The sequence below is a fragment of the Centropristis striata genome, chromosome 19 (genome assembly GCF_030273125.1).
Source record: "Centropristis striata isolate RG_2023a ecotype Rhode Island chromosome 19, C.striata_1.0, whole genome shotgun sequence".
Classification (NCBI taxonomy): Eukaryota; Metazoa; Chordata; class Actinopteri; order Perciformes; family Serranidae; genus Centropristis; species Centropristis striata.
This window is the reverse complement of record NC_081535.1, coordinates 26,331,629-26,359,227: the sequence shown is the minus strand read 5'-3', so window position 1 is coordinate 26,359,227 and position 27,599 is coordinate 26,331,629. Positions and strand designations below refer to the sequence as shown.

Here is a 27,599-nt window from a genome sequence, read left to right as displayed (position 1 = left end):
ATAAAACAATCTGAGTTTACTTTTGATACTTTAAGTACATTTTGATGCTGATACTTTTGTATTTTTACTTCAGTACGTTTTTAATGGAGTAATTCAGCAGTGTGATATTTGTACTTTTATTTAAGTAAAGGAATTGAATACTTTTTCCACCACTGATTTTGATCTAAAGCCGAGTTGAAATGGAAATGAAAATGAAATGTACTATAAAAAAATGTCTTTTGATCCATAACTGGCTTGTTATCCTTTTTATGCTTTATATATATATTATTGGTTTTATTGATTTTTATCAAAACAAAAACATAAACAACATATAAGTGCTCTCTATATTCACAAAGATATCGCAACAGATAGGAAAATAAATAAACCACCATCCAAACCAAAATGACTTCAAGTATCTCACGACTGACCTCACTCCAAAAAAAAGAAAAAAGAAATAAAAGAAATAATAATAAATAAATACATAAAAGTAAGAAAGGCAGCAATAAAAGAAAAGGGAGAAGAAAAAAAAGAAAAAGGGGTCTCAGGCACAGTCACCACCAGCTGTCATATCGAAGTGAAATTAGAAATTATACAAATACACAAGACAATAACAGGGTGGATGATGTTAATACAAATGAATTATGAATTGATTAAATTAAAAAGACAGACAAAGAGTAAAATTAAATGTCATATACCTAAATAAATTAAATGAAACCATCAGTACAATACACACACACACACACACATACATACATACATACATATATATATATATATATATATATGTATGTATGTATGTATATATATATATATATGTGTATATATATATGTATATATATGTATATATATGTATATATATATGTATATATATGTATATATATATGTATATATGTGTGTATATATATATATATATATATACACATATATATATATATATATATATATATGTATGTATGTATGTATGTGTCACATACACATACATACACATGCTTTATATTTGGTATTTATAGGGTCATTAAGTCCCTTTGAACGTATCTATAGAAAGGTTTTTGTGTTTAGACATAAATAAAGGGAATATTCCACAGAGGGTATCATTGTTTTGTCCTCCCTCCTGCCTGTCGGGGGGCGGAGCCTGGTCCTTCTCCTCTTCAGTCCCCTCCTCGGAAGTAGACGTATCTGTCTATATTCCGTTCATTTATTTTTATATCTTTTTTATAACGACCCCTTTTCCCCAACACGCAGCACCATGAACACCAAGATGGAGGACTAAAGTGAAGAGCGGGTCCCTGTTTCAGCCCTATTCTAATCCTTGAACTGAGTGACCGGATGAAATCCTACTGTGGGTTTCTCCGCTTTGCAGGGGAGGTAAGGCTCGGGGCTACGTCTACTTACTGGGTCTAACCAGCCATTTAAAGGTCCCTATTGTACAGTTGGCTCTGTCGTCGTCGTAAACGCGCCCTAATGGCCTTTTTTTTGTCACAACGCTTTAAGTTAATGACAATTGTTTCAACATTTAATTGTTGGTTACCTACGAAATTGTGCGCGACGTCACGTAAGCTAGCTAGTTGCTAGCGACGCCGCAGGGACGCTAGGCTGTCATGGTTGCTCAGTTCCAGGGAGTAGTCGTGTCCAGAGGAGTCGGTAATAGAAGGGGCGCTTAGCAATGCACCTGCTTCAGGAGGCCAAAACAAGGGGGTCAAGGTAGTCCCCGACCCAATATGAAGTAGTGGTATTTCACCCTGTTACCTAGAGGGGAAGTGATCTGATCACAGGCAAAGTTATAGGTCATCATCTGCTATTATGTAACGTTAACTTCAGGCTAACAAAGTTTGTCATTGTGGGTAACGTTATTATTTCTGCTTGAACTAATTCTAAAGTGTTAACTGCACTAATTTAATACCTTCAATGCCCCGAATAAACAAAGCATGGTCACCAGCTTTCATTGTCCTCATTAACACCATATGAAAACAGGAAAATTTGATTTGCCCTAAACAAAATATTGTGATTTTTCATGCTTTGCTATTGGGATGAGTGGTATTGATATATTTCCTCTAACCTAGTACATCGTCATTTTATATGCTAAAATATAATTTGATAACACATTTTCTGGGAAATATATATGAAATAGTCGGACAGGAATATCTGGTGGCAGTTAAACACTATAAAACATTAGCACAAGGGTGCAAAAATCACATCAAAATCCAATGTCACTGTAAAATATCCCTGCTTATAAGTTCGCAAAATAATGACCTAAAACACTCAAAATGATAGTAACTACTGTATGAACAAAACTTCTGACATTCGGTTTGTTTACTTCTGTGTTACATCACCATGTCTTTTAACAACATTCAGTAAGTGGGTGATTCTCATGAACATGGTACAGCTCATAGCAAAAATCCAAGAGCATTGAAAACATATTTTATTTGACCCTATATACAATCTAAAGTCACTGTTAAATATGAATTTATAATCTTTTTTTTTAAATAAAGGTATTTTCTGACATTTTTAGTGACACTGTGAGCAACAAAATTAATTACTGTAACACATTTTTCAATAGAAATAAAAAACAAAAGTTTTTTTTCTTTGGTAAGCAGAAGAGTAAGCTTAAATATGCTGAAGGGTAGCTGGTATAACTAAAATGTATTTTAATAAAATATACACATATTTTAATTCAAACGATTCTATCATTACCGTAACATTTAACAATTTTTCTCATCAATTTTCATTCAGATTTTGTTCTTTATACATTGTTAAAAACCATTATGTTTGATTATATTCTGTTAAATTATACATTTTTAAACAAATTTGAAAGTTTTATTAAATATTTATTGTATATAAGTGTGGGGAAACTATGACATTTTTATCTGGACGCATTACAGTAATGAATTTGTGTATCAAAAATATGTTTAAAAATATAGAAAATATTATTTTAACACCAAACAACGAATTATGACTCATTATGGCTATATTGTTCATTCATATAAAAGTGAAATAAGTTTAGTTTAATAAAGTATGTCCTTATAATCTTCACAGACATAGTTTAGACTGGCTTCATGACAATCACCCATGTTCATTTAATGCCACCTCCAAAATTTAATAAGGGTTATACCTTTGTCATATATACTGCCATCTGTTTTGAATCCCCATTAGGCATTATTTGTCTGAGGTATAAATCCATCTTGGACTTAGTTAATGCTGTGATGTGCTGTGTCACTGTGCAGGTAGCTGTATCCAGTGGGGAGGTAGGCTCAACCAGGGGAAAGAATGAAGTTCTTCGAACCCTGGGGACGCCAGAGGCTGTCTTTTCTTCTGGAAAAGGCCGCCTCTAGGGAAGCCAAGATGTGGAAGGTCTACGTGCCGAAGAAGCCCTCCTCACAGGTGAGGATGTACCTCTGGGTGCCTCTATCATTAACTGATAATGATTTAGGGGCGACAGCTTGAGCAGATAATTCCACCTTTGAATAGCTGCATCTGTATTGTTTGACTCATGCAGCAGTATCATCATTTTCCCCCCAGGATTACAAACTTTAACATAGGGCTGCAACTAACGCAGTTATTTTCATTATCGATTCATGTGTCGATTATTTAAACGTTTAATCGATTAGTTGTTTGGTCAATAAAATGTATAAAAGTATCAATATCAGTGTTTCCCAAACCACAAGATGACGTCCTCAAATCTCTTGTTTTGTCCACAAACCAAAGAGATATTCAGTTTATTGTCATAAAGAAACAAATAAACCAGAAATATTCACATTGAAGAAGCTGAAATCAGAGAATTTGGACTGTTCTCTTTAAAACCAACTCAAACCAATTATCCGTTTATCAAAAATAGTTTAATTATCGATTATTGTTCGATTAATCAAGTGATTATTGCAGCTCTACTTTAACACTCTGTAACTGACTCTTTTAGTAGTTTGGTGCATGTTTCTGTATATGATGTACAACCAGATGTGTCCACCTGCTAAAACAGAGACAGCTAGTAATCTTAGTAATAATCTCAAGGATGTGAAAAATAAATAAATCAGAAAATACTTAACACAACTGGAGTGTTGTTGTTGTTGTTTTGGACATAGTTTCACCAAACTGGCACACTTTCCTTCCATTTTTAAAAAAGAAAATCTATTTTTCAGATTTAAAAAAAAAATATGCATGAAATTACTTCTTAAGAATTGTGTATTCCTGCAGTGTGTAATCTGTTCCCCGTTTTAGTGCATCAGAGACACAACAGTAGATAACATGTTATCATGAAGCAACAATGTGTCAGAAACTCTGTGAGTCACGGAGCAAAGACGCCACGCACAGTTTCATCACGTCCGTCACCAGACTCAGCTGCTTCACCCAGTTCCATGTCTCAACACACGTCCTCAAATTATGTCACTTATGTCTGTTTGCTGGTCATATGCAAAGATATAATTAGTAACTACTAGAGCTGCAACAATTTATCGATTAATTTAACAATAATCGATTATTATATTAATCGTCAACTATTTTGATAATTTAATAATTGGTTTGAGCAGTTTTTTTCAAGACAATAAATCCAAATTCTCTGATTTCAGCTTCTTCAATGTGAATATTTCTGGTTTCTTTGTTCCTTTATGACAATAAACTGAATATCTCTTTGGTTTGTGGACAAAACAAGAGATTTGAGGACGTCATCTTGTGGTTTGATTGATATTTTTCAACATTTTATCGACCAAACAACTAATCGATTAATCGTTTAAATAATCGACAAATGAATCGATAATGGAAATAATCGTTAGTTGCAGCCCTAGTAACTACATTATTAAAGTAACTTATTATGAAGTAAAACTTGTTTTAATTTAACCTGCATAGTTAACATCAAAACTATTGAATCACATGATTTTAACTATTGATCATTTAGAAAAACAGATTTTCAATTTATGACAGGCCACAAATTAATATTGGGATGGGTTAGATTGTATTTTGGCCCCAGTATTTTGTCGTATTTAATAATTGTAAAATGTTTAATGTACATTATGGTCCTTTTATTAACCGGTTGGCTTATTCACCAAGATCAGTTGAATTTGTTTTGCTCTCTATCAGATTCAGGTCATGACCCAAGTCTGCTAGATTATGTTTCCTCAGTTACATATTTTACAGATTTACTTTTGCCCGCCGGTGAAGGTGTTGTTCTCATTGCTCCACCCTCACCCCTTGTTCCCTGAGTCTTTTGTGTTCTCAGTGTGTGTGCTGGCATCCAAACACACCTGAGAGTCACTGCTGTCGTAGTCACGCTAGCACATCATCATATAACTTTGATAACTTTAGTGATTTTTGGTCTATGTTTGCATGCGTTATGGTAGGTTCAGGTCTTTTAAGTTGTAACAGTAAAAAACCCACTTCCACCTCCATCCTGCATCTGTCTTGCACATATAAAAGGACCCCGATTGCAGTTGGGAACAAGGTTATAATAGTTTTGAATTTTTCATTAGTTGTAGTTTCTTTGTGAATTTTTGTTTTCAAATTCAGTTAGTTTTAATTCGTTTTTAGAGTGTGTTTGCTAGTTTTAGTTTAGTTTATATCTTTTTTCGAAAATGCTTAGTTTTAGTTTAATTTTTATTAGTTTTAGTGTTAGTTTTAGGGTTTTTTTTGTAGTGGGGTATTTGATGAGTGTGAGATTCAATAAGGTCACAATAAATGTTTCCTTTATTTCCTTTGTCTGATCCATCTCAGCCCCAATAAGTTTATTAAGTCATAAAACCAGATAGATGAAATAGATTTTATATCAACCGAAAAGGTTTACGTAGAAGTTGACAAATACGAAACGAAGACATTTTCACTATAATTTTAGTTAGTTTTGTCACCACAAAATACAGCGTCAGTTATCGTTTTTTTTTTTTTTAACTCTTGTTTTTATTTTTATTTCAGTTAACGAAAATGTTTTTCCAGTTCTCGTTTTCGTTATTCTGTTAGTTTTGTTTAACTATAATAATCTTGGTTGCGACACTGTGAAAAAGTAATACGAACAGAATGCATTGCTTTGATTTGCAAAACCTTTGTGACCTACATTCAATTAAATACACTACGAAGACGAGATATTAAATGGTCCAACTGTCCAAAAAAAAAGTCATATCCCGATATATTTAGGCTGAATATCGATATACGATATATATTCCAATATTTTCTTATCGCAAAGTGAGAGCAAATGTTCAGTCAAATCCAAATATGACATGTCACAAGTAGTTTTAATGAAACTGTTTAAGTGAACATAAATACTGTATAACAACAGGAGTACCTTTTTTTTTTTCAAATCAAAGCTCCATAAAGTGCACAATTAAATAAAAAAAACACCTTAAGTAAAAATAGCCTATGAAATAAAATAGGCCAATCTTTTTCTGAAATAAATATATTTTTATGAGAAAAAAATAACGCACAATACAAAAGAACTAAATATGACAAACCCTAGTAAGGGCAGCATTTATATATAAAGAGATATATTTTTTAACTATATTGATATATCCGATATGGTCTAATTCCATATCTCATTTTTTTTAAATATCGATATATCTTTGATATCGATATATTGCCCAGCCTTAGCAATGGTCAAAATACTAAAAGTTTGATTGATGCATTCCAAAAAAATGCATTTTTCCCCCACAATCTTGCATGAGTATTGTCTGCAGTAGTAGGACTTGTTGCAGTGGCTCCTCCAACATCTCTTGAAGTAGCGATTGTAGCCTCATCAAGTCAAGCTAAACATGCTAAATGAGCTAATGGGATTGACAGCGGGCTATCCTTAGTCACTAATGATAAATCTGCAGTTCTGCAGTTACACTGATGGGAAAAACTGCACCACACTTAGACTATCCAGAAATTAAACTTCATTTCTGGAAACATAAGCACTGAGAGTGTCATCAAGACTGGTGTATGACCAATTAATATGTGTTTGATGATGATGATGGTGGTGGTTGGTGATCTCTTCAGCTTTCTGCACTTGTTGTTTTAACTTCACAGATTACTATGGGTTTTTTATGTTTTCCCTCATCTCATATGATACTGTATGGGACACTATTGCAACTACCTGCACTCCTGTTTCCATATCCACAGCTGGTGTAAAGGTGTAGCTATTCAAGTTAAATGGAATTAGCCAATGGTTAATCTCTGACTGTTAATCCAGATCTGCTGCTGAGTCACTGCAGCACGTTTCGTGTCTCTGCCAGTTTAATCTGGCCAATGCAGCACAATCAACCTGCTGTTGTTGATTTCCAGTTGTCTGGTTTTGGATCCCAGAGTGCAGCTAGGGCAGCTAAGCCCTAAAAAACTTCTGTTCTCCATACATTGAAGCGTTACTCCACAATATGTTGATATATAATTGATAAAAATCGATAAACATAAATGACCATAGTTTATTTTTCGATATCATTTCTACTGCAATTTAAAAAACCAGCAGCTGAACTGTGTTATGGCAATTTTAGTGTCATTTAGATGTTGAAAGCTTTGTTTTGCTTACATGGAGTATAAAAAAATAGGTTATGCCTTGTGGTTATTTCATCTAGACTGTTTAATTGGTTTGATTACCAGAAAACATGCTACATCATGGTGTTTGTATATTATTGTTGAGATATGAAAAGACTCAGCCACCCCAGAATGCATTGCAGCCCTTCAGACTGTCCAAAAGCGGTCTGTGAGGCAGATGGTTCAGGCAGCAGCCAACAATAGAACACAATGTGAAAAACACAGGAACTCGCATATATGTAGTGTAGGGGAAAAATGGCTTTAACTGTTTCGGTAATCTCTGATTTCAAGACACACAATAGGACTGGGCGATATATTATTATAAAAGATATATCGATATTTTTTAAATGTGATATGGAATTAGACTATATCACATATATCGATGTAGTTATATATTTTTTCTTTCTTTATATATAAATGCTGCCCTTACAAGGGTTTGTCATATTTAGTTATTTTGTAATGTTCGCTATTCTTTTCTCATAGAAATAATTTTATTTAATAAAAAGATTGGCCTATTTTATTTCATAGGCAATTTTTATTTAAATGTGCATTTTATGGAGCTTTGATTTAAAAAAAAAAAAAAAAAAAAAAAAAAAAAAAAGGTTCTCCTGTTGTTATACAGTATTTATGTACACTTAAATAAACGGTTTCAATAAAACTACTTGTGACATGTCATATTTGGTTTTGACTTTGACTGAACATTTGCTCTCACATTGCGATAAAAATAGCGGGATATATATCATATATCGATATTCAGACTAAATATATCGGGATATGACTTTTGGTCCATATCGCCCAGCCCTAACACACAAATGAAACTTTATTTGAAGAATAACGAGATCTCTTTGTTCAGGCCTTGAACCTTGCTGTTTGTAGTTGTGTTGACAACGAATAGGCCAGTAAAAGACTGTTAATGACTACACTGGGACAGTTATGGGACTTATCACTGCCTGTGGCCAATAAGAAGGTGTGTAAACTGGAGTAGGAGGTTAAAGAGCCGTTTAAGGTCGTGTCCTCGGAGGCATGTAAAGGAGAACAGTGTTGCTGGGTAAAATACTTCTCTGGCAGTTGTAGAGGTGGTCTTACTACAATTAGATGCTTCTGTGTTCGTTGACTCAAAGAGAGTCAATTAATTATGACTGTGCGACCAAATGGCTGCACCATAGGCCATTTTTACGGTCTGCACACTGCAAAAAAGGTGCGTCTAAAAACAAGATAAAAATGCTAAATCTGAGGGAAATGATCTTGCTGCATGGACAGATAATTTAACTTGACAAGATTTCTGAAATTCAGATTGTTAAATCTAGAAATAAGCATGTTGAACACTTAAAATAAGAAATTAACTCTTAAAAAACGATAAATTATCTAACTTCTAAATCTTAAGTTTTTTTTTTATCTTGGAAACAAATAATTTGGAGTGCACTCTGCTCGGGCCAGTTCATCGCTTGCAGCTTTAATTTATCTTGTTTTAAGAGTTCATTTCTTATTTTAAGCATAGAACATGCTTATTTCTAGATTTAATAATCTTAATTTAAGAAATCTTGTCAAGTGAAATTATCTGTCCATGCAGCAAGATCATTTCCCTCAGATTTAGTGTTTTTATCTTGTTTTTAGACACACCTTTTTTTGTAGTGCACACTAGTCTACAGAAGTCCAAGAAATCAGCCAACTTGAGGTTGTTACTGTACTGTTGTACTAGTTACATACCAAACCACTTGGTTTTATGTCTTGTACACTCAGGGAAAGAGAAAGTAGTAGATGGTCATCTGGCGGTAGAGCTGTCAGATGACCATGACCTGATTTGGGAGGCAGCCGGACAAACTTGGTAGATCCAAAATCCATGTGGGTAAACAAGGAAGTTCTGGCTGTCCACAGGATCTCTACCAGAGTTTGAGAACATTGAATCCGATTTGTAAAACTGCTGACTCGATTTGTTGCCAAAAGGCTGTTGATGCCTGCTGTGGCAGCAACCAAACAACCTGGGATTAAATTTTCCATGAACTAGTAAAGAATTCGGACCTTGTTGAAATGACTGACTGTTCTTCAGTTACTGTGAACTGTCAGACATGGGTGATGGTATTATTTTTAAGAAATGGAAAATATTGGGTATGCTCCAGTTACCCTGAACACTAAAAGGACTACATGTCCCCTCTGGCCTGTGAGTGTTCCAGGATCTTGCATAAACATCTGAAAGAAGTGGTTTAGTAAAAAGAATGTCTGGACTGCTGTGTTTACCCCGAAGCAGTAAAAAAATGGATGGGTGCCACTTTGACAGATTTTGTCTATTTTGTCTGGCAGTGGAAACAGGCTGGAAGTAGGCCAGTTGTTTTTAAGTTTGGACAGCTCAGAGCTGAGAGGGTGAACAGTGTCAGGTTGCAGATTAAATGCCTAACAGGATCGGTTGCCTTCTGACCTTTGGCCCTTGCTGCTAGTCCAGTGCTACACACTCCACTCACTGGACCGCTGATCTGGCCTCCCAGACAAATCAGCAATACAAAAAAATGTTAAATCTAAGGTAATATGACATAGTATAGCATTTCAGTGACTTAAAGTTACTACTGTTACGGTTAATGTTACAGATATAGCTTTTAAGATTATGTCATTTGTATGTTTTCATGAAAAATACGAAGTGTAATCCTATAATCTTGGTTCAACAAAGTCTTGCTGTGTGGCCAGAAAACTGACACAGTTTAAACTAATTTAGACATGTCTCCAATTATCAAATGAAGGGCTGCTGTTTTGTAAACCTTTCTTGGTTGGTAGAAAGTGAAAGTGTCTGGTAATTGGTGTTTTGGGGGAATACCAACTATCATCTGTCTTAAACCACTTTCACCCACTAATGAACATGTATTCATGTTGACCAGACTGCTGACTGTTGACATTGACGTGTGTGGATTATCCAGTAACAGGGACACAGTTTTTCTGGAAAGACATGCTGCTGTTGAGTTTTTTTTATTTTATTTGTTAGTGCTTTGAAGCACCTTAAATTAAATTCCAACTCACCTTAGTTCTACTGAAGTCTTTGTACAGAGAACCCAATACCTTTGCATGTAAAACTATGAAATATGGATGATAACTGCAATGATGAATTGATTAGTTGATCAACAGAAATAAGACAAAATAATAATTTGGTAATTGATTAATCACATACAGATTTATCCAGCCTCTTAAATTTATGAGTGTCATCTTATATACTTGTTTGACTCTAAAGTGAATTGAACATTGTTGGTTGGTTAGATGGTTGGTTGGTTTCAGATGTTTTTGGGACTAAACAGTTATTTCTTAATTTGGAAAACTTTGACTAGATTAATCAATTATGAAGTCCTACTGTCAGCATGGCTAGATATCACCAGGGCTAGGCAGGAAAATATATTTGTTTTTTTTACAAATACCGACACTAGGAGTCACCACCCAAACTCGTATAGTTTATGAAGGTAGTTTTTGATGCTTTTCACAAATAAAACACAGATTCTTCTTCTCTCATTATTCAAAACAAAGACAAATATAAGTGCAAATGCTAAAATGAATTTTTTAATAACTTATATGTTCAGTGGGTTATAAGACTTTTAGTCAGGGAGCCCTGATGGTAGTTAAAATCATATTTTCAACCTTTATTTTAAAAATAAATACACACAAATGCAAAATTACAATACAAAATTATCATAATATTGATTCTGGTTACATCATCAGCCCTGGTGTGACCTCATATCATGTATTTATTTGCTCTCCTTATCAAAGGTTTATGTAACAACTGATACTGTACAATCTGTTCAAGTGTCTGTGAATTGAGGAGACGACAGTTCATGTATGAGGAGTGGCTGCAGTATCTACTTTATTTTGACAATAAACTAACTGTACTGTAATATCTGTTGCTGTCAATTATTCTTTATTACAAAGCTGATTGTATGTACAAGTACTCTTTATACAGTATAATATTGTCATTGGATAGAAACTTGCATAAACTAAATGTCAACTGGTTTTGGTTTCACTTGTCAGATGGTAAACAAATGGAATTCCTGCAATGTTTTTGGGTTTGGTTTCATCTGCTTGTCAAGCTGGTTTGGGAGATGCTCTCTGTCCTTTTACTGGAAGTATATCAGTCACAAAGACTTCCTTAATTCCTAGCTAAATATCCAAAACTAGGTGATAAGACAGTCCTGTCTAACCCCGTTTGGCGCTGTAATGGAAACCAGGCCAAGTTTTCCCTGAAATAGCATTACTGTGTTAAAGAGACAAGAGAAGCTCCACAATAATCTGTTTGTCTCCTATATTTTTACAGAAATGGTTTCCTTGTGGTAATTGTCAACCCAAGGTTTTGTTTTTTAAGTATTTGTTTACTGCTTTTACCATTTCCGGAAAAAGAAATGGGCTGACACGAGAAACTTGTTATGGGTTACATCTCACAGGCTTTTCCCATTATATTGTTGTTCTAAAAGTTGCTTTACACGACATTCACAGCAAATTTATAGTAAGGTTGTCAATTGAAAGACCAATCAAGTTTTTTGACCTTTATTTTCCTAATCTAATGGTCTGCCATTGAAGAATGACCCTGAGAGCTCAAAGCCCAAAATCGACACACACACATCTGTGCAAATATATAAGCAGTTGCTGGCCAGTTGGAAAATCTTCAGACATATTTTAAATGATGTAAAAAATACTCTATACTATGGTTGAAAAGTAAATATACAACGTTACTTCCTGCCTTCACCCTTCCCACCACCGCTGCACATTTTGTACTTCTGGCCTAAACAAAACATTCCACTTTTACGATAACAATCGATTAATCAAAGAATAATTTGCAAATTTAGTGAACTTCTGTCTCAATGGACTTACTCACTTAGGCCTAGTCTAGAGAATAAATCTTCCAGGATGATCATCATAACTTTAATTTGTTGTTTTGCCAATCTTGCTTTCTTGAGAAAACAAAACATTTTGTGTCACTATTCTGTGTCCTCTGCATAACAGCTCTGTGTTTAAACAGTTTTCTTGCAGAATATAAATTCATGTTAAAAAAGGAAATCATTTTAATATGTCGAGATCACAAAATGTATCATTGCAGTTCATAAGTAAGAAAGAGGATGATGATGGTAACCTGTTTGTTTTGTTGTTGCAGGATACAGATATCACCCCTGCCCAGCGGGATGAGGCCGTGCGCTGGTTGACGGAGCTCCATGGTAAACTGCAGCTGTACCCAGAGACCCTGGTGTTAGCTGTTAGCATCCTGGACCGTTTCCTCGCTCCCATCAAGGTAAATTAAGACCTATACTGCTTTAATACTGATGTTGCTGTGAATGTTAGCAGAAGTGAAGCTGCTATTATTGATTACTAATCAAACAATAGACATTTTGAACACAATAATGGTGTTTAACTCTCAAATATATACATTTTATATTTACTGACACTACTTCACATATGTGATTGAAGATTTTTATTCATGTCAAGACACCCTGAAATTGTGACATTCTGATTATATGCCTTTTAATAAGATAAGATAAGCGTAACCATTTAGAATTTGACACAGGGAGAATTTCGCGCAGGGAGTTGTTTGTGTGTGTGGTGTAAGCTGACAGTGGCACACACAGAGGAACTGGAAATGTTAGTTCTTCATGTCCTGTCAGATCAAGACAAATGTCCCACCACAAAGACAGGAAGTTACTGTTTTTAATTCAGGAATAAAATGTTCCAGGATTATCAGGACTTGATAAGAAAGTGTGTGTGTGTGTGTGTGTGTGTGTGTGTGTGTGTGTGTGTGTGTGTGTGTGTGTGTGTGTGTGTGTGTGTGTGTGTGTGTGTGTGTGTGTGTGTGTGTGTGTGTGTCTGTGTGTCTGTGTGTGTCTGTCTGTGTGTCTGTGTGTGTCTCTGTGTGTCTCTGTGTCTGTGTGTGCCTCTGTGTGTGTGTGTGTGCCTGTGTGTGTGTGTGTGTGTGTGTGTGTGTGTGTGTGTTAGAGAGACTACCTGATCAATAGCTGCTGAAGTCAAGAGCAGACTGCTGCCTCATGCTTTCTGCCCTGAGTCTTGTACGAAAAACGCTGATTCATGGTTTAAATAGTTGCGTTGTAGGCGTTATTAATAACCAGTGGTGTTGAAGTGGATATTGATCGGTGGTGCTTCGATACAAAGACAAAAGGCTTTGTTCCAAGCAAAGGTTGAAGAACTGACTATAGATTTTTGTTTGTAAGCTGGTCAGGAATCATTTAGTAACTTCTTAACTGTCTCACTTAAGCACCAGAGTGCTAGGAATATACAATGGTTAAAAAAAAGGAACATGTTGAAAGTGTGACTAATTTTAGCACCCTCCTAGATTAAGTGACCTATGACACACACTGCATCCTGCTAAAGGCTTCACATGAACCTAACATGATGGCAAAGTCCCTGTCTACATGTATACAGATATTTTTGAAAAATACATATATTCTCCTTGATGTTTTACGTCACTAAATCTATGGTGCAGATGCAGTTACTGAGTATCTGGGTGGACATGAAATCAAAGTGTTTGGGAAAGGTCATCGCCGCAATTCACACATACTTATTGTCATACTTATTATCATACTTATTGACAACAACAACAATAGCTACCTGTCTGGTATACCCAAACCCCCATGAAGAGCGCCAGGCCTGATGTAGTGGCTAAATGGTGGAATTACAACTTCTATGTCTGTCACATGATGCCATGGAGCCCAGGGAGACTTTTTCCCCCATAGACATACATTAGGAAAGAGATTTTTAATCAGAAAATCAGCAGGTCCAATTTTGTGATTGTCACAACCCAATTGGAAAGCCAAATTTTATGATCAGAATTGGATTCATTTGGTCCTATGTCATTTATTTTAGTATTTAGAAAAATACAGGATGTGTAGACATTTTTTTTGAAGGTAGTGTAAGCATTTAAGCATTTTTTCATAAGGAATGTAATAAATGTGAGGGATGTAAAGGCTGTAAGTAAACATTTTGACATGTGTCCACTCAGTGAGCATGCACAGTACAAAGAACCTGCAAATGACTAACCCAAATGGAGTGTAGCTCTGTTAATGTTATCAATAACACCATATGTCTTCCAAAGACTTTTCAGCTGATCTTAGGTTGACTTCAGCTCACTGATGTGAAACTAACTGTGAACACAATTGATTTTCTGATTGTCTTGTCCAGGCCCGTCCAAAGTACCTGCGCTGCATCGCCATCGCCTGCTTCTTCCTGGCTGCTAAGACCTGTGAGGAGGATGAGGTGAGGGCAGACAATACACACACACACACACACACACACACACACAATCAGGAAATAGACATACGTGTAAGTGCAACAAAAGACTATGCAAAGAAATGGACATGGTTATTATAGTTATGAAAACTAACGAAATAACGAAAACTAGAATTGAAAAAACCTTTTTGTTAACTGAAATAAAAATGAGAATTAAAAAAAAAACGATAACTAACTGAAACTGTATTTTGTGGTTACAAAACTAACTAAAATGATAGTGAAAATGTCCTTCGTTTTTGTCTCTGTCAACTTTTTTCATACGTAAACCTTTTTGGTTGATATGAAATCTGTTTCATCCATCTGGTTTTATGACTTAATAAACTTATTGGGGCTGAGATGGATCAGACAAAGGAAATAAAGGCAACATTTATTGTCACTTTTTTTAATCTGGCACCCAACAAATACCCCATTACAAAAAAATTAAAACTAATAAAAACTAAACTAAAACTAAGCATTTTCCCAAAAATTAAAAGTAATCAAAACTAGCAAACTCACTCTAAAAACTAATGAAAACTAATTGAACTTGAAAACAAAAAATCACAGCGAAATTAAAACTAAAGAAAAATCCAGAACTATTATAACCTTGGAAGTGGATCTGTGCTAGAATATGGACATCAGGACGGTGGAGGTAACGGTGTGTCTCTGTGTGTGTTTCTCAGCGTGTGCCCTCTCTGAAAGAGCTGGCAGACTCCAGCAGTTGTGGCTGTTCTCCATCAGAGATCCTGAGGATGGAGAGGATCATCCTGGACAAACTGAACTGGGATCTGCACACCGCCACAGCTCTGGACTTCCTGCACATCGTACGTCTGTCTCACACACACATAATAATTTTCTTACTTATGTGGACTTAATATCTTAAAAATAATGATGTAGTATAACAAAACTAATGTCTTAGTGTATCATAAAATGAGGAATCCTCTCAAAAGATATCAATAAATAAATCAATGAATTACAGTATCTATTTTTTCAGATACATATCAGAGAGATAAGGTAGTGTATTGGGAAAGAGGCTCTAAGTATGTTAACTGTAGAATAAAAGAGGAAGTGTATACATACGCACACACACACACACACACACAGTCTGTAAACCATAAAAAAAGGCAAAATTAACGCCACAATTGCAATCAGACGAGAGCTCCTCTTGCGGCTTACCTCTCCTCTCTCTGCTAAGAAGTGGAGAGTTTTATAATTTTTATCATTTTACAGGGAAGCAGTCACTAAAGTATGTTTGTGAAAACATCTGAGGTGAGAAATAGACAATGCAGTATGAGGATTTTCAATGGGTTGGTGGTTAGATGCCTTAAACAAGGTCTGTGGTTAATACAAGCTTAAGAGATGTTCATGTTTTGTTGTATGACAATACATTTTGTTCATAAATACCTCCACTTTGAATTTTTAATTTTGAGGTTTTTACATGTGCTTAAAAAGGCCGTTGCTAACAAGTGTCTAAATGAGACTACAGTGGTTGTCTGGGACATTAAACGGCATCACGCCGGACATGGACGGGAACTCTCACTAGTCTTGTTTTTTCCACAACTCTAAAAGTGTAATTTAGTAGATTTAGTCAAGGAAAAGTTAAGGTTAATCAACAGTTTATTAGGCTACGGTTTCACCAGCTTGAAGAATAACAGTAGTGATGTTGAATTTGTCATTTTGTTTCCTCTCTATAGTAAATAAATAGCCTACAGGACGGGTTAACATGGTTGATTAATGCATATTTTTGCAGATTGGTTCACACAGGAGAAGCCATCGCTGTTGTTTAAGTCAAGTCTTTTTTGCTCTAAGCGTGCTGGTGTTTAGCTGGTGCTATTTAAAATCACACACTTGGGTAGCATTATGCTGCAGTTGTTTGGTTCAGTGTAAAAAAGCAAAAAAGTTTTAAAAAAGCCAGCGTAGTAGCAGCCCTTCAGACATTCTTTCTTTCTACAATATAGCAGAATCTCTGTGTAACAGAGGCTGATGAGTATCTGAACGGTCTGGGCCTGTTTCGGTTTCAGCCTATTGGTGGCACCTGGTGGCAAAAAGACATTACTACCTGCCTTACTAACAAATGATGCATAATGGTGTTTGTTTATTTGCAGTTAATTTACTTTGAAAAAGTTCACTCAACATTGTTGCATCATTTTAGATTATACTTTACTGATCCCACAATGGAGAAATTCACTTATCACAGCAGCAAAAACAGGAGCAAAAGGTGTGAATATAAATTGCAGGGTTAAAATAAAAGTAGTAAATGAAAAATATTAATTCAGATCAATGTTATGTAAAAGCTTTGGTGAGTAGTGTAATGACAAGAACTAAAAAAGGTGTGGTGGTGATCTGAACAGAAACTACAACATCAGGTGGTGCAGGTGTTGTAAAGTCTGACAGTGACAATTTTCATTTCAGTTATGAGAGAATTTTCTCTTTATGTGATGATGTTTTAATAAACTGATCAGGTTCAGTGCTTCCAGCTGTAGATGTAAAATAGCATTTCAACCTTTACTGCCATCTGGCGTCAAGTCATTATCACAAGGACGACATTAGTTACTGTATCATGTGAAACAGTCACAGGTAACTCACCAAAATGTTGTAATACTTTGAAGCTTAGTTATTTGTAGGGCTGCAACTAAAAATGTTTTTCATTATTGATTTAATCTGTCAATTATTTAAACGATTAATCGATTAGTTGTTTGGTCAATAAAATGTTGAAAAATATCAATCAGTGTTTCCCAAACCACAAGATGACGTCCTCAAATCTCTTGTTTTGTCCACAAACCAAAGAGATATTCAGTTTATTGTCATAAAGGAACAAAGAAACCACAAATATTCACACTGAAGAAGCTGAAATCAGAGAATTTGGACTTAGACTTAGACTCAAACCAATTATTTGATTATCAAAATAGTTGACGATTAATTCAGTAATCGAATAATTGTTGCAGCTCTAGTTGTTTGTTATGGGACTTTATTGCTACTCTGGGTTGAAATTGTTCAAATAATGTCACAAAACATTTACTTTTTAACTGAAAATAGAACTCCAGCCAGAAACACTTGTAATGCCGATTGTTTTTTCTCCTCCTCCTCTCCAATAGTTCCATGCGATGGTGCTGTCGTGCCGTTCTGGGTTTTTGGACTCCATGTTGGGACTAAACCGCTCCCAGCACCTCACCCTGCTGACACGGCGCCTGTACCACTGTCTGGCCGACCACACGCTCATACAGGTTGGCACATATTGTCAGTTAACAATGTGCAGTAGATGCCTCACGGAGGAAGTCCCCCTCTGAGGCTCAGCTTAGCACACATCTGGACTTGTCACCTGCCTAAACATTGAACAAGTTTGTCCCTCGTGTGTTCCTGTAGCTCAGAGGATCCATGCTGGCCTTGGCCCTCATCACCCTGGAGCTGGAGACCTGCTGTCCTGACTGGCTGGCTCTTACCATAGACCTGCTAAGGAAGGCACAGGTACCACACTCACTCTCTTTCATTATTAGCTTCAACTTGTTTCCAATCAGAAGCTGTAAATGTTGAGAGGAAACTCCGAAAGCAGGATAAAAACAGGAAGCTTGTGGAAGCTCTTGATCTGAAATAGTAGAAGTGATGAGAAATTTTTCAGGTAAAATAGCTAGGCAGTGAGGCACTGAAAACTGAACTTAACTTTAAACTAAACCAAACAAATAAAGCATAAAGCCTCAGCAAGCAGAGAAGCAATCTTAAAGCAAAAAACAATAAGCAATCTTAAAGCAAAAAATACTACCAGAAACCAGGAGCCAGGTTAGATCCACAAGATTAATGCACAGCCAAACAGCTGGCGACTCCCACCCTGCGTGGGTCATCTCGCCTCAAAACCACTTCCAGACTTTTCTCTGTCTTGGCTCCCAAATGGTGGAACGAGCTCCCTACCGACATCAGGACCTCAGACAGCCTGTACATTTTCCGCCGCAGGCTGATGACCTACCTCTTCAACAATACCTCGGTTAAGTCATGGTCACCTAACATATATATTAAAAAAAAAAAAAAAAAGCTCTTATTCTTTTCTCTTCTTTTCTTCTTTAACATATAGCACTCCTTTAGCGATGACAGTTAGCTCTTAAAGTTATGTACTTACTTGATTCCTGTGGTCTATGTCTAGTACCATCAGGTTGAATGCACTTATTGTAAGTTGCTTTGGACAAAAGCGTCTGCTAAATGACATGTAATGTAATGTAATGAGATAGAGAAATTGAAAATTGACAGGGTCTGCTCACTTTTCTCCACTGTCCCTTCCTTCTAGCCCTCAGACTTGTTCAGCTTAGGTGCATTCCCAATATCCACAGACTTTGAGGTGCTTTCCCAGTAGGTGTGTCAGGGCTTAAGGCTGCCCTACTGTCATATTGCCAAGGGCATTTCTGCATGCCAACGTAAGTGCATTCCTGCAGACTTATCCTGAAGTAATTATCGTCACAATTCATACCATTGTGACGATAAAGCACAGCGTTATCAGAGGGAGTTTTCAAACAAAAACCAGTAAACAAGGAGGACTACTTGCACTATGGTGTTCACTGGGTGCACTGGTATGCCTGAATGAACACAGAGACACTGTATTAACTACAACCCCAACTCAAAATAAGGTTGGGATGGTGTCTCATATGTTAATAAAACAGATTCCATTGAGTCAATATATTTAGTGTTCAAATTGCAAAACTTTGTTATTGTTATTATACACTCTGAATTCTGAGTTTGATGCATTCTGTTTTTATTTACGTTCTACACAACATCCCAAGTTTTCTGAAATCTTGGGGGCACTTCTAGTAAAGCACATCAACTAACTTTACTTTAAGTACTTTACTGAAAAGAATAGTAGAGCATTTTTAAGTTTAATTGTATAGAACCTGAAGCCTGTAGCTGCTAAGTGAAATGCACTGACATAATATGTCTAATCAGACATGTCAACTTGTTGAACACGAGTTATTGAAAAAAAGTAAAGTGTAACCCTCAATACAAAAATAAAGACGTATAGAACTGAAAGCCTGAGGCTGCTCAGTCTGCAGATACTACACAATCATAAAAATACATAATAATGCATACCATCTATACGCAGATGACATCCAGCTCCACTTCTCTTTTAAGTTGTCGAGGCTTCTCGACTGTGTAAGGGCTATTAGGAATTGGTTGGCAGAAAATTTCCTACAGTTGAATGACAATAAAACTGAGGTTTTGGTTGTTGCTCCAGACACAGTCACCCCAAGAATTGTTCAATCCCTTGGGCCTCTGTCTTCTGCTGTCCACTCTAACCTCTGTAACTTAGGGGTGTTTTTTGATCAGTCTACATTGTTGGACAAACGTATAAAACAGTTGACCAGATCTTGCTTTTTCCATCTGAGAAACATCAGGAAACTGAGATCTGTAGTTTCAAAAGGTGAACTTGAGATGCTCATACATGCATTTATCTCATCTGGTATTGATTTCTGTAACTCACTTTTCTCCTCACTAAGTATGTCTGTTCTTGACCGCCTTCAGTCAATTCAGAATGCCGACGCAAATTGGTTCAAACAAACACTCCCACATTAGCCCTGTCCTGAAGTCTCTTCACTGGCTCCCTGTTGCTACAGGATTCAGTTTAAAATTCTTACTGTCACATATAGAGCATTGCATGGTCAGGCTCCCCAATATATTATTGAACTACTTCATCCATACCTGTCAGCTCCGTCTCTTAGGTCAAACACATCTTCTGTCTGTACCACGTAGCCGTCTGAAAACACGTGGTGATCCATCATTTCAATATGTAGCACCCAAACTTTGGAACTCTCTGCCTCTCCCCCTACGGTCCAATATTTCTGTCGACTCTTTTAAAAATCACCTTAAGACCAGATATCTTTTTAGACAGGCATTTGGATGACAACCATACATTGTACATATTATTTTTTTATAATTTTTATGTTTCATTGTGTTTTAACTGTGTTTTTAATTGTCTTATGTTCCCCTATCTTATTTCTTTCTTTTTATCTTCTGTAAAGCACTTTGTGATTTTATCTGTGAAAAATGCTATATAAATAAACTTTACTTACTGACTGACATACAATGGCAAAAAGCATATAGACAGTTGTTTACATTGGAATCAGTCAGACTGTGAATGTGTGTGGTGACCACATCATACAGCGCCGGTAGGGATACGTTTGAAAAATACAGTATAATTATGAGTTTATAACAGGGTTCCAAAAGGGCCATTAGCAGGCAAAATCCTAAGCCTTAAATCACAAAATAAGGCTGCTTAGGAAGTGCTATAAATTCTGTGATATTTTTTTTGCTTATGTTATAGAGGTATAACGATACATATAATCTTAAATTGTGATGAAACTTATAACATTAACTGCTGCTGCTGATACAAATTTGACCTGAATTTTTTTGTGTTAAAACTCAGACTATTTTTCTTCCCCCTCTCTCAGATCGACAGCTCTGAGTTGATTCGGAGTCGAGAGCAAGTGGCTCGTAGTCTGTCCACACTGAGAGCTTCCCTGCCTCCAAACACTGTCTACATCTACCAACCCCTGCAGAGCCAAAGCACCCTGCAGCCTCCGGCCCAGGACCCCACACTCCCCTGCTGCACGCTGGGTATGTTTAAAGGGGAGCTCCACCCACTTTACACATCTCTCTTTTTAAAGGTGTTGGAGCATGATGTGCAAAAAGTTAAAAAAGGAGCCTTCTTTTGGCTCCAGAGGGAGCTACGTGAAATTCTGTGTGATAGAAGACTAAATTGAGGTGTTAACGTATTTCTGTAACTTTTTCCTTTCCAGGGATGACTTCCACCACCGAGTCTTCCAGGGACCACGCCCTTGTCACCGCCACCCCTGCCCAGCTACAGATACCTGCTGGTGGGGAGGAGGGGAGCCAGCAGCCCTGGAGCTCCTTCTCCTGCTCCACCAACAGCAGCATCCCAGCTCTGCTGTCTCCACCCAGACACCTCCGCCATCTCAACCACCTGCAGAAGGTCACACTGCGTTGCAAAGCATCCGCCAAGCGCAAGGTAACCCTGTCTTTCCAAAATCTGAAAAAAAAAAGTCATAGTATAGTATGTAGATAAAAATCACAAAAAAGTCATTGTAATTTTTTTTTTTAATTCATAGTATAGGTTGTCGTTCAAAATCACAAAACAGTCATAGTATAGTATGTCGTCCAATTAAAAAAAAAAAAAGTCATAGTATAGTATGCCATTCAAAATCACAAAGCAGTCATAGTATAGTATGTCGTTCAAAATCACAAAAAAGTCAAGCAGATTTAAAAAAAAAAAAAAAGTCATACTATAGCATGTTGAAAATCACACAAAAAACATCCAGATTTTGAAAAAAATAAAAGTCATAGTATAGTATGTCGTCCAAATTTTTTTTTTAAAAGTCACAGTATAGTATGCCATTCAAAATCACAAAACAGTCATAGTATGTTGTTCAAAATCACAAAAAAGTCAAGCAGATTTTGAAATAAAAAAGTCATAGTATAGTATGTCGTCCACATTTTTTTTTAAAGTCATAGTATAGTATGCCATTCAAAATCACAAAACAGTCATAGTATGTCATTCAAATTTTGAAAAAAAATTCATAGTGTAGCATGTTTTTCAAAATCACACGAAAAACATCCATATTTTGAAAAAAGAAAACAGTCATAGTATAGTATGTCGTTCAAATTCTGAAGAAAAAAAAATCTTTAAAAAAAGAATAGAAAAACTTAATGTTGACAATTGAAAACCAATTAAACATTGTTTTTCATCTCTGATAGTCTTGATAACTTGATTAACTGTTTAGTTTTCTTCAGTAAAAAAGACTGAACACATTCCTGGTACCAGTTTCTCAATTACAGTTCAATTACAGTTCATGTTTTATAGAATCAAATTACCAATTAAAACCAAACTATCAGAAAAATCAACACTTTTACAAACACCAGGGTGATAAGAACTACCTTAAATGACAGAAACCATCTTTGGGAAAAAGTTAATTGACCTCTACTTTGTAGTTTTAAGTTTTGCTCATACCCCATCTGCTAACATGGAGGGTGGGGTTTATCACCTACACTGCAGCCGGCCACCAGAGGGTGATCAAGATGCTCTCATGTTCATCTTTATATACACTTTATGGTCATGACAGCTATTTTTCACTGTTTTCTGACATTGTATTGACTAAACGACTAAAGCTGGAGAATGCAGTGACACATTAATTTATATATTGTATTCCACAAAGCTGCTGTCTTGACCAGGTCTCATTTGCAAAAGACATCGTGGATCTCAATAAGTCTTACCTGTTAAAATATGGGCTAAAAAATAATAAATAAATACCACCAGAATTTGAAAATGCAGCCCTTGGTAACCAAGGTAGCGTTTTTTCTTTTTCTTTTTTAATTGACAAAAAGTATAATAAACAAAGAAGAGAAGTGTAATAGCAATTCTTTACTTTTCTTTGGGAACTTGTTATAACTCACGCTCAAGGCTACGGTTAGCAGAAGGCTAAAATACTCACAACATTCTCTCTCCTTCTCTGGAACATTGTGCCAGTATTGACACTTTTTATTGCATTGGCCGCAACAGAAAGGAAATGTACAACAAATTTAACAAAATAAACTGAAATTTACTCAAGTATCAACAAATCATATTTAAGATGACATGTGAGAGTCAGAATCTAAGGAACACTGGCCCAGTGTTCCCAGTTAACAGATTACATCTAGCTCCACCCAGCCAAGGACCTGCAAGACAGAAACAGTACCACATAAGATGAGATAAAATAAGATAAGATAGAACTATTAATCCTGAAATTCTGGTTCCAGATTGCTCCAAAGCCTCCAAAACAATTACAAAAACAATCACAATATAGGATAATATAAGAAAAACAATTGACAAAATAGGTAACAATAACAATATATAAGACAAGATAAGACAGAACTTTATTAATCATGAAGGAAATTCTGGTTCCAGATTGCTCGAAAGTTAAAAAAATTAAATAGGAGATAAAAAATATAGTGTCTTCAGATGCAGATGACATGGCAGGATGTAATATACAGATATAGCATGATAATGAACATAATATAGTCTGTGGTGTTAAATTGTATTGCACATGATGTTAATATTAGTCAGTATATAATATAAATATAACAATATGAAAATAAAAAATAAAATGTCTAAGAAGTAAAGTGAGACAACAGGGTTATCAGACTCTTATTTAAGAAGTAGTTTTCCTTTTTGGGGGATTATTTTGCAATTAGGCTGTTGTTGCCAATGCAGGGATAGCAGCTTTTTCTGCAGGATTTTCTGCTACTGATTCAGGCTTTCACCATCCAAGAGGATGAGCACGCACATCTGTATTTATAGAATAGCCAATAGAAACTCCCCCTCTACACACATGATAGATTTTCACATGATAGATTTTCTAAAACCTGGAAGCAGAGCCAAGAGCAGGTGCGGAATACGGTTACAATAGTTTTGGATTTTTCATTAGTTTTGTTTTCAGATTCAGTTAGTTTTCATTCGTTTTTAGAGTGAGTTTGCTAGTTTTTATTAGTTTTTATTTTTTTTGGAAAATGCTTAGTTTTAGTTTAGTTTTTATTAGTTTTAGTTTTTTTGTAATGGGGTATTTGTTGGGTGCCATATTCAAAAAATGTATTTCCTTTGTCTGATCCATCTCAGCCCCAATAAGCTTATTAAATCTCAGCCAAAAAGGTTTACGTATGAAAAAAGTTGACAAAGACGAAAAGGAAGGACATTTTCACTATAATTTTAGTTAGTTTTAGTAAGTTTTGTAACCACACAATACAGTTTCAGTTTTTAAAACTCTAGTTTTTATTTTTATGACATGTTTTTTCAATTCTAGTTATCATTATTTCGTTAGTTTTCGTTAACTATAAAAACCTTTGTGCAGAAGTCTCCTCAGATTGTGTCTCCTCAGATCACTTAGTTGCAGCCCTAGACCCGAGTTCTAATATGAGTGTGTGTGTGTGTGTTCAGGTGGAGGAGATGGAGGTGGACGACTTCTACGACGCCATCAAGCGCCTCTACAACGAAGACGTCACCACCACCACCACCGCTGCTGTCCAGGAGGGGGCCACACCTTCGATGGGGGCGATAACAGGTGGAGGAGGAGGAGGTGGAGGAGGAGGAGGAGGTCTGGGTGTCTGCAGCGTCCTGTTGACCCGGCAGGAAGGCAGCACCTCCCCCTGCCCGCCTCTGCAGCCAGTCAGTGCCTCCTAGAGACCAAACATGAACCTGTTCACCAAAACCACCTTTCACACTGACATCATCCCTCACCTTCAAATCAATCTGCTCCATTCAAAGTATTCACACTACAACCAGTTATGATCAAGCAGTGATATTAAGGGCAGTTCTTCTCTGTGATGAGCAACTCTCTCAGCAAAAGGAAACAACAAAAGAGAAAGATTTCATTCAGTGTTTCCTTTTGCATACAAAATGCAATGTAAAGGCAGCTCCTAGGGACGTGTTGCTGGTCACAGTCGACACAGAAAATTGTCCTTTTACATCACTGCTTCTGATTAAATGTACAATAAAAAGAAGAAAATATTGATCTCACAATACAAATAAAGTACAGATCGGGATGATTTCAGTGCTTCAGGTGGTTTTGGTTTCAGTAGAAACGACCCCGAGCTGCCGGGCCGTCCCGAGCTCAGCTCCCATCATCTCCTGCAGCAGGAAAACAGAGCCCAAAAAAAATTAAACATTCAAAAAATAAAAAACGTGCTGCTGCTGCTGCTACTCTTATTAATTATATTTGTTGAACACAAATACAATATTACAAAAGGTTTAAAAAAAAATTATAAATGAAAAAGTTACCTTCAAAAAAACCTAGAATTGACTTTTCCATCCCAGTGTCTCTCTCTCTGTCATCGTTTGTCAACTTTTATTTGTTGTTCACACCTTTAACTCTTTCATTTCACATATTTATGTTTTTTTTCTATCTTCTTTACTTTCCCTACTCACTGCATGTCATTTCTGTAACATCTTCATAGTCTAAATCAAATAGACGATATCTGTATTACTCACCCAGATAGAAAAATACATTGTTTTGTTTTCTTTTAGTGAAGTGCCATTTTGATTATTAATAAGATGCTAATATAAATATCCCTCCTATGAATCCCTCTGTTTTCTCCTTCCCTCTCAGCTTGTTGTGACGGCTTGACTGAATGAACCTCCGGTTGTTTTATTCACCCACAATCTGGTTTCCTCTGTTGAAGCAGAGGGAACTAGACTTCTCATTTATGTACGCATATGTAATAGAACAACCTTGAGTTATTTAAAGCAGTTTAATATTAAGCTAAGAGACAGAAATGTGTTTTTTTGAGTTGATGTCTGAGCTTCAGAAAGGACACAATCTTTACTTTGATGTTCAAAAAAATGCTAAAACAACGCGCTCTGTTTTTATCTCTTGAAGTTCTGTTTAATATATTTTTATTCCTGCAAAAAGCTCTGTTATACTGCTGTGGGAGCTGCTGGCGGCTGCTCTGGGTCCCTGAATGCACCACGGCACCAATAAAAGAAGAGATACAAGTATGAAAACCTAGAGGGCTCTGTGTCTTTATTTTCCTTATTGCACAGAAACATTCAAGGTTTACATTTCAGTTGTATAACTGAGTACAATTTCACTTCATGGATGAAAATAACGGGACAGCAAAGCGACAGAAAAACACCATATTATGGGATGTCCAAAAATGAGCCTAAAAATGGGTCAACTATACTCTGTTGATACGTATTGGAGCATAATATGCCCAGAAATGACAGAAAAACATCATATTATGGGATGTCCAAAAATGAGCCCCTCAAAAAAAAGTAATAAATGTCAAATTATGTTGATTTTTGTCAAAAATTGCCAAATTTTAAAATACCTTAAATGGTTAATTATATAATTCTTAGTTTATTTTGTCCAGACAAGGGTAAGTAGGAGATGGTTTTTTTTTACCTGACATGTTTCGACTGACAACTTCAGTCTTCTTCAGAGGTGTCAGCTGATCGCTGTGACGTGTCTTTTTGTGGAGAAAAAAAAAAAAAGGTTAATTATACTCTATTGATACATTTGGTAGTATAGTTTGTCCAAAACTAGCAGAAAACACCATATTATGGGATGACCAAAAATGACCCCCTTAAAAAGAGTCATATTATAGTCAAGTCAATTTTATTTATATAGCCCAAAATCACAAATCACAGATTTGCCTCAAAGGGCTTTACAGACTGTACATGGTACGACATCCTCTGACCTTTGACCCTCACAGCAGCCAGGGAAAAACTCCTCAAAAAACCCTTTTAGCAGGGGAAAAAGAAGAAGAAACCTCAGGGAGAGAGACAGAGGAGGATCCATCTCCCAGGACGGACAGACCTCAATAGATATCGTTGTACAGATCAACAGAGTAGATAGAGGTTGGGGGGGGTGTCGATATTTAGCGTTCCAACAGCCGGCGGGCTATCAGTATTTTTCGCTGTTTTTGACATACATTGATATCGTGGATATCGTGTCGGGAAGTTGTCGAAATAACGCTGCAAACTTAGGCCTTTTCTTTTTTTTCTGCTGCAGTTGTTGTCGTCCATACATGTTTGATATCAGTTCAGTTCAGTTTGACTGAATACTTTGTTGGTCAGTCTGTGGGTTTGACTCTCATTGTGGAGAAATAAAAAGACTGAAGTGAGAAGAACAGACTTTTTTCAGAATTTTCTTTTGTTGGACAAAATTCTTGATTTAATTTAATTTTGTGGACACAAAATGCAGTTAAACAGTTAAATCACAATATATTGTATCGCAATACTCACCATATCGCAAAATGCTTAAAATCACAATTATATTGTATCGTGACCCAAGTATCGGGATAAAATCTTATCGTGGAGCCTCTGAGGATTCACACCTTTACTAAAAGCGCAGGTAAGGTAGACCAAGGAGAGAAAAAGTCACATGGTGTAA

At 36.1% G+C, this 27,599-nt stretch overlaps 1 protein-coding gene across 1 annotated transcript; it reads left to right on the top strand.

Moving 5' to 3' along the window:
• Positions 1 to 1,108: 1,108 nt before the first annotated feature.
• On the top strand, positions 1,109 to 26,211 carry ccni (cyclin I). Its single transcript, XM_059358096.1, has 10 exons — positions 1,109 to 1,344; positions 3,201 to 3,357; positions 12,569 to 12,703; positions 14,602 to 14,676; positions 15,369 to 15,509; positions 17,781 to 17,909; positions 18,049 to 18,150; positions 21,111 to 21,276; positions 21,459 to 21,688; positions 24,647 to 26,211. The coding sequence occupies exons 2-10, from the start codon at positions 3,244 to 3,246 to the stop codon at positions 24,887 to 24,889; spliced, it is 1,335 nt and encodes a 444-aa protein (XP_059214079.1). The 5' UTR covers positions 1,109 to 1,344; positions 3,201 to 3,243; the 3' UTR covers positions 24,890 to 26,211.
• The last annotated feature ends 1,388 nt before the right edge of the window (positions 26,212 to 27,599 follow it).